General features: G+C 40.5%; 1 protein-coding gene across 1 annotated transcript in view; it reads right to left on the bottom strand.

The window, feature by feature from the left end:
• The window catches only part of TAF1 (TAF1 RNA polymerase II, TATA box binding protein (TBP)-associated factor, 250kDa), a 125,815-nt gene that overhangs the window by 105,397 nt on the left and 12,585 nt on the right, over positions 1 to 7,833 (bottom strand). Inside the window, exons 9-15 of the mRNA XM_011992078.1 lie at positions 5,403 to 5,579; positions 4,726 to 4,853; positions 4,525 to 4,632; positions 4,229 to 4,402; positions 3,286 to 3,459; positions 2,716 to 2,820; positions 36 to 182 (exon numbers count right to left, since the gene is read on the bottom strand). Coding sequence (XP_011847468.1) covers positions 36 to 182; positions 2,716 to 2,820; positions 3,286 to 3,459; positions 4,229 to 4,402; positions 4,525 to 4,632; positions 4,726 to 4,853; positions 5,403 to 5,579 — 1,013 coding nt within the window. The remainder of the gene's footprint in view (positions 1 to 35; positions 183 to 2,715; positions 2,821 to 3,285; positions 3,460 to 4,228; positions 4,403 to 4,524; positions 4,633 to 4,725; positions 4,854 to 5,402; positions 5,580 to 7,833) is intronic.

The following is a 7,833-nucleotide window of genomic DNA, read 5'->3' as shown; positions in this document are numbered from 1 at the left end:
TGTGTATTGGCCCTTTTGGAGTTAGGCCCAGGAACTTCAAACAAGGGACACTGCTGGCCAACCACAAAAATATCCACTAATTCCCGAATATAGTATCCCTGTCTTGTCCGAATGATCAGGAAATCAGTTTCTGGCATCTTATGAAGATAAATTGGAGCACGAAAAAGGTTGTTCTCAAATGCCTAACAAAAGTAAAAACACAAAAATCATGTACAGAGTAGCCCCAGGAAATTCAGTCAACTGCTGAGAAAGAAAAATCAAGCTTATTGCTCTCCATCTTCATTATGCCATCTAAAGTCTATCCAGTAATACAAATAAATTAAAATATGGATTATCAAATGTGATTAAACAATTTTTCATCCACTATCTTTCAGAGTCAGTAGGGGAGAAAATACAGGAAGTGAATTCAAATGATGCTAGCTCTGCCATTACCTATATTATTTAACATGTCTATTTAAGCTTTTTAACAAGTCTATTTAAGCTATTTAACATATCTAAGCTTAGTTTTCCTCATCTACAAAACAGAGGTACTTAAAAATGCCTATACCTCACAGGACTGCTACGAAGATTACATATGAAAATCACTTAATAATGTACCAAGTATTACACTACTACTCTAGACCACAGTGTAGCCCGACACACAACAGGTGAGAGCAACATTTGTTGGATAAATTAGTGAACTAATTAAAAAATAAAACAACGCTGGGCACGGTGGCTCATGCCTGTAATCCCAGCACTATGGGAGGCCGAAGCGGGTAGATCACTTGACCTCAGGAGTTCAAGACCAGCCTGGGCAACATGACAAAATCCCATTTCTACAGAAAATACAATAATTAGCTGGATGTGGTGGCATGCACCTGTTGTCCCATCTACTTGGGAAGCTGAGGTGGGAGGATGGCTTGAGCCCAGGAGGCAGAAGTTGTAGTGAGCCAAGATCGTGCCACTGCACTCCAGCCTGGGTGACAGAGCCAGACCCTGTCTCCAAACAAACAAATCATAAAACAACCAATGAGGTATAAAGAGTGCTAGACAGAACAGGCTGGAAAAAAAAAAGGAAAACACAAGACAGTAGGGCACAGGACAGCTGAACAGAAACGTCTAAGCCAGTTTAAGTAGAGGCAAGATAGGGATCAACTGTCATAAGAAGCCTGAGACTAAGGAAAGCCTTCGCCGAAAATCAGAAGAGTAGACAGAAAGAGGGAAGAACATCACTGAGTGTGGAAAGAAAATTCTAAATGTGAAATACAGGCAGAAAAAGAATTACAGAAGAACACAGAAAAAGAATTACAGAATACAGAAAAAGATCTTTTTTTTTGAGATGGAGTTTCGCTCTTGTTGCCCAGGCTGGAGTGCAATGGCGCGATCTCGGCTCACTGCAACCTCCGCCTCCTGGGTTCAAGTGATCCTCCTGCCTCAGCCTCCCAAGTAGCTGGGATTACAGGCATGTGCCACCACACCCGATTAATTTTGTATTTTTAGTAGAAACAGAGTTTCTCCATGTTGGTCAGACTGGTCTCAAACTCCTGACCTCAGGTAATTCGCCCACCTCGGCCTCCCAAAGTGCTGGGATTACAGGCGTGAGCCACTGCACTCGGCCAGAAAAAGATCTTTAAGAGCCGGGCGCGGTGGCTCCTGCCTGTAATCCCAGCACTTTGGGAGGCCGAGGCGGGTGGATCACAAGGTCAGGAGATCGAGACCATCCTAGTTAACACTGTGAAACCCCGTCTCTACTAAAAATGCAAAAAATTAGCCGGGCGTGGTGGTGGGCGCCTGTAGTCCCAACTACTTGGGAGGCTGAGGCAGGAGAACGGCGTGAACCCGGGAGGCGGAGCTTGCAGTGAGCCAAGACCACGCCACTGCACTCCAGCCTGGGCGACTGAGCAAGACTCCGTCTCAAAAAAAAAAAAAAGATCTTTAAGAGACTACAAAAGTAGACACAAAAGAAGAGGCTGAACTGGTAGAAAACCTCAACAGAAAGTTTCAGGGAAAGGAGAACAACAATACAAAGATGATACTAAAAATCTGGTAGGCAATAGACTATGGATGTAAAGGATAAAGAAAAAAACTGAGTTTTGCAGACGTTTTAGGAGAGTAAAGGATAACAACAGTAGAATAAACTAGGTATAAGAGTAGGACAAATGGTTAAGATTGCCAAGAGAAATGAAATGGAGAAAAAAAAGATAGGACAGTGCTAGAGATTTTCCACATCATTTGTGGACCACCATACTTCCCCCCTTAAATATATAAAAGCTGTTACAAGAGGGCCTCTTTACACCCATTAGAATAAAGGAGGAAAAAAAGGCATTTCACTATGGCTGGGGACTGCAGATGGCACAGTTCAGGTGTGGTTCAATATTCACAATAACCACAGCTAATATGATCAAAATGTTATCAATTTTATACACAAAAATTAAATATTCATAAATTATAGTAAATTCATCCTAGGTTGACTTCCTTATGCTTCCCAGATGTTACTGAGCTTACCAGTGTGTATTTTTAAAAACCTATTTTACATTTAGCCTAAGAACAACACAATTTACAGCCAGTTTTAAGAAAAAGATTTCTTTAAAACATTTTTGGATTATACTTATCTTCTTTGTACTTAATATTAAAGCATCTCAATCAACTAAAATTATAATAGTTCTTTCTGAGCTGACTGGCTCCTCATTTATCAATTTCCTTAGTTAACAGTAAAAACAGGAAAGAATTCCTCACCTGCAGTAATTGGCCAGGATGGAGAGAGCCCAGGAAAGGAGATGTATGGCAGTAAACAGTTTCCCCATATTTACAATCTGGTGCTCCAGGATCTTTTCCAGGTTTCTAAAAGGAACACAGAAGACCCAGTTATTAATCACAGAATATAATCAATAATCCTACACAATATGAGCATAGCACTTTACTAACACATGTTGAGTAACCCTCATCCAAATGTTTGTGACCAGAAGTGTTTTGGATTTTGGAATAGTTGCATTATACTTACCAGTTGGGCATCCCAAATCTGGAAATCCAATATGCTCCAGTGAGTATTTCATTTGAGTATCATGTTAGTAGTGCTCAAAAAGTTTTGGATTTTTACTTCGAATTTTGAGGTTTGAGATGCTCAACATGTTTTAACTACAAAACAGGTACTACTCCTTTCTCCCACGAAATTTATGGTATATGTTCACAGATTACCAGTAGATCTCTAACTACAGCTATGTTAATAACAAAAAGTTTGTACATAAAAGTTTATGGAAGCATAAGCAGAATTATGTGTGGAAAAAAATTCTCTGAGCAGAGACTCACCCGTTTATAATAGTTCTTTATCTTGGTTGCCATGCCAACCTGCATCATTAAGGGTCCATTTTCCTCACTATATTCTGCAAGAATAAGATCTCCATCTTTGCCTGTGAGGTCCTGAGGTGTGCGCATAAAAAACATCTCTCCACCACCTGAAGCTTGCCTCTCTTGTTCTCTCATCTGTCCAGAACAAAGAAAATACCATCTAGCTCCTGACAGGATAACTACTACACACAATGATGTTGTTCAATCTGAGACAAACACACCAAAAAGATTTTACCTATTTTTCAAACTACTGTAAAGTCCAAACAATAGTACAGTCAGCCCTCCATATCCATGTATGGTTCTGCATCCGTGAATTCAACCAACCATAGATACAAAATATTCAGAAAATACAACTGCATCTGTGCTGAACAGGTACAGACTTGTCTTGTCATTATTCTCTAAACAATAACAGTGTAACAACCGTTCACATAGCATCTACATTGGAATAGATATTGTAAGTAATCTAGAGGTGATTTAAAGTATAGGAGAGGATGTGCATAGGTTATGTGCAAATATTATGCTATCATATCAGAAACTGGAACATCTAAAGATTTTGGTATCCAGAGGAGGTCCTAGAACCAATCTCCCAGAGATACCTAAGGACTACTGTACTACGAACACTTATCCCACGTTGCTGTTTATATTTTGCCTTTTTTTTAACCTTTACCTTTCTATAGACTTTGCTGGATGGTTTTTGAAAGATGCAGTCATTGTGACACCTCACCTTTAAATATTTTCACAGCATCACCTAACAATAAAGACATTCTCCTAAATAAATAAAATAACATTCTATCACATCTGAGAAAGTAACCAACTCCCTGATAGAATCTAATATCTGGTACATTTCCCTAATTTATACCCCAATATTCTTTATAGCTGTTTTCTAACCAGAATTCAATTATACCTTGGCCTTTTTTTTGATGTGCTTTAGCAAAGGTTGGACTGAGTGGGGACCTGGCTGAGAGAGTGCACCAAATGAGTACTTTTTCAGAGGTGGGCGATGGAACTGCCGGAGTTTGATGGGCCCCATGTGGGTGGGAAAGAAGGGCTGCCGTAATTCCACAGCAGGAATTGAATGCTAAAACAGGAAATAGAAGGGTTAAAATTAGCTAATTCCAGCCTAAGCAAGATTTTCCCATATCCTCCGTCAGAACAAAGCCATGGGGTTCTCCTCTACCACAGAAAAGACACTATTTGTACCTGGATAATATTCCCTCCAAAGGTGCCTCGAAGACCCTGTTGCTTGGGGTAATAATACTCATCATTGGAGAGATTCCACGGATCTTTCACTTCTGGCTGAGACATGTTCTAATGATAGATAATCAAACAAATCTTGGTCAGACTATCCTTCTCTATTACCTTTGTTCCTCTAAACGCTAAGCCCCTTTTTTCTTCACACACCTGCTGTGGTTCCTCCTTGATGACTCCTGTTTTCCCTAAGAGAATTCGACTCTTCTTCAGAGATGATTCCTTCTTACTCTCCTTGGAGGGGGAGTTAGAGGTGGCCTCTTCCTTCTCATCAGGAATTTCTGAGAATAAAACAAAAATCACTTGAGTTGCTCTCCCTGAAGATTCACCTTTCCTACAGACAAGTATCCAGTTTTCTTCTTTTTTAAGGTAATGGATGTCCCAATGAAGTTCTTAACTAGATCTTTCATCCCACCCCAGGTAACTTCTAGTCCATAATTTACTAACTGAACTACACGCTTGACATCTCAAAGGTACTACTGACATTCCTACATGAGTTTTCCCTAGGGGATACACAAATTAAAAACTAACAGCTACAACTTTGCTCTCTCTGAAACTGCTACCTAGAAGTTTCCAGTCCATGATTCACTAACGGAACAAACTATGCTCCTGACATTTCAAAGTTGCAACTTTCCAATATTCCTACATGAGTGTTCCCTAAGCATATACACAAATAATATAAACTAACAGCCAAAACTTTGCTCTTTCAAGCCACTACCTGTAAGTTTCTAGTCCTAATCTTCTCCAACCCTTCTGATTTCCTCCTGCCCGTTGACATTAACAGCAAGTTGTCAAAGGAGAAGGAACACTGGCCTCTGCCAGTAATATACCCAAAATGAGGTTCTCATCATTGGGATCAAGTGTCAAAACAGGAGGTTCCAACAGCCGGGGCATGGCCTGAGCATCCCAAATGATATTGTCCTCCCAGCGTCCATACACCAGATCCTCATTGTCAATGGGAAAAATGGAGTACCAAGGTTTGTCATCATCAAGGGTGGCTGCAAAACCTAGTCAAAGCGCAAGGAGGAAATAGTAACAGAGAAAACATTTATGCCCCTTTCAATCAAGATTCTGGAAAAGATTTTTTATGAGTAACATGAGTAATGTGAGTTACTCACGTGCCCACTGAAAAGGAACCTACACAGCGCATTTCTCACTTTAAAATAACGTTGCAGGCTGGGCGCGGTGGCTCACACCTGTAATCACAGCATTTTGGGAGGCCAAGGCAGGTGGATCACTTCAGGTCAGGAGTTCAAGACCAACCTGACCAATATGGAGAAACCCCATCTTTACAAAAAATACAAAAATTAGCTGGGTGTGGTGGCACATGCCTGTAATCCCAGCTACTCAGGAGGCTGAGGCAGAACAATCACTCAAACCTGGGAGGCAGTGGTTGCAGTGATCTGCGATCGTGCCATTGCACTCCAGCCTGGGCAACAAGAGTGAAATTCTGTCTCAAAAAATAAAAATAAAACAATGTTGCAGTCAAAAATGTTCATTGCAACACTGTTTACAATAGTTGAAATTTAAATAACCTAAATGTTTCAGAAGGAATTGCTTATAGTAAATGATACGGTAAAGTATGCTAACAATAAATGGTAATAAATTTTATTAACAAATGCAACATGTATCAGTAAATTATGAAACAGTCATAATAATAATACACAACCCCATAAAGTGGGCAGAATGGAAAGGAAAAAACCTATTTCTTAGGTTTTAAAAATCAGACATTTTTGTATCCGGGTGCGGTGGCTCACGCCTGTAATCCCAGGACTTTAGGAGGCCAAGGCAGGCAGATCACTTGAGGTCAGGAGTTCAAGACCAGCCTGGCCAACCTGGTGAAACCCCATCTCTACTAAAAATACAACAATTATCTGAGCACAGTGGTGCACACCTATAATTCCAGCTACTCGGGAGGCTGAGGCACAAGAATCACTTCAACCTGGGAGGCGGATGTTGCAGTGAGCCAAGATCGCGCCAACACATTCCACCCTGGGCAACAGAGACTGCTTTCTCAAAAAAAAAAAAATTTTTGTTTTTCCTCCAAAATGTAGAAGTAATCCAGCTTTCTATGTTTATGCAGTCTGCTTTTTTTCATTTACACTAATAGGATATCACATATGTTGTTTCATATCTTCTTTCCGTTTAAAATGAGTTTCTCAAGCCAGGTGTGGTGGTGTGCACCTGAAGTCTCGGCTACTTGAGAGGCTGAGGCAGGAGGATCACCTGAGCCCAGGAGTCCAGCCTGAGCAACATAACAAGACTCTACCTCTACAAAAAAATAATAATTTAATTAAAATAAAATGAATGAGTTTCCCATGTCATTAAACATTTTTATAAAGAACACAGTAATATTTATGTGGCTGGGTTGGGTGGCTCTTGCTTGTAATCTCAGCACTCTGGGAGGCCGAGGCAGGAAGATCGCTTGAGTCCAGGAGTTTGAAACTAGTCTGGGCAACAAAGTGAGGCCCTGTCTCAATAATAAATAATAAAAAATGAAAGAGAGAAAAATATTTATTAAGTGAAAAGCACAGTACACAAAAACTGTACATATAGAAATGAGCTCAACTACATACACACAGAGAACACTGAAAATACACCAAAAATTAACAGTTGATAATCTCCAGATAGATTACCAGTGACTTTTTTTTTAACACTACACTGTATTTTCAAAGTGTTTTACATGAATCATGGCATACTTTAAAAAAAAACACACAAACCTATTTAAGGAGAAAAAAAGGAAACTAGAATTCTAAATACAAAGGGACTTGGGAAACAAAAATATACTATAAAGTACTGTTATAGTTCAGAAAGATCTTTAACTTCAGGCCAGGCGTGGTGGCTCATTCCTGTAATTCCAGCACTTTGGGAGGCTGAGGCGGGTGGATCACCTGAGGTCGGGAGTTCGACACCAGCCTGACCAACATGGAGAAACTCCGTCTCTACTAAAAATACAAAAATTAGTCAGGCATGGTGGTACATGCCTGTAATCCCAGCCACTCCAGAGGCCGAGGCAGGAGAATCACTTGAACCCGGGAGGCGGAGGTTGCGGTGAGCCGAGATTGCACCATTGCACACCATCCTGGGCAACAAGAGCGAAACTCTCTCTCAAAAAAAAAAAAAAAAAAAAAAACAACTAAGCGCACTAAAGTCGACTGAGATTAAAGGCAGTATATGCTGGACACAGCTAGCACAGAGGCACACCTTGCTGAACATTGTAAGCCATCGCATTCCTAGTCATGCTAGAAGGAAGCCAGCCTG

The sequence above is a fragment of the Mandrillus leucophaeus genome, unplaced genomic scaffold, assembly GCF_000951045.1.
Source record: "Mandrillus leucophaeus isolate KB7577 unplaced genomic scaffold, Mleu.le_1.0 Scaffold401, whole genome shotgun sequence".
Classification (NCBI taxonomy): domain Eukaryota; kingdom Metazoa; phylum Chordata; class Mammalia; order Primates; family Cercopithecidae; genus Mandrillus; species Mandrillus leucophaeus.
The sequence above is the reverse complement of the archived record's forward strand: the minus strand, read 5'-3'. Positions and strand labels throughout refer to the sequence as shown.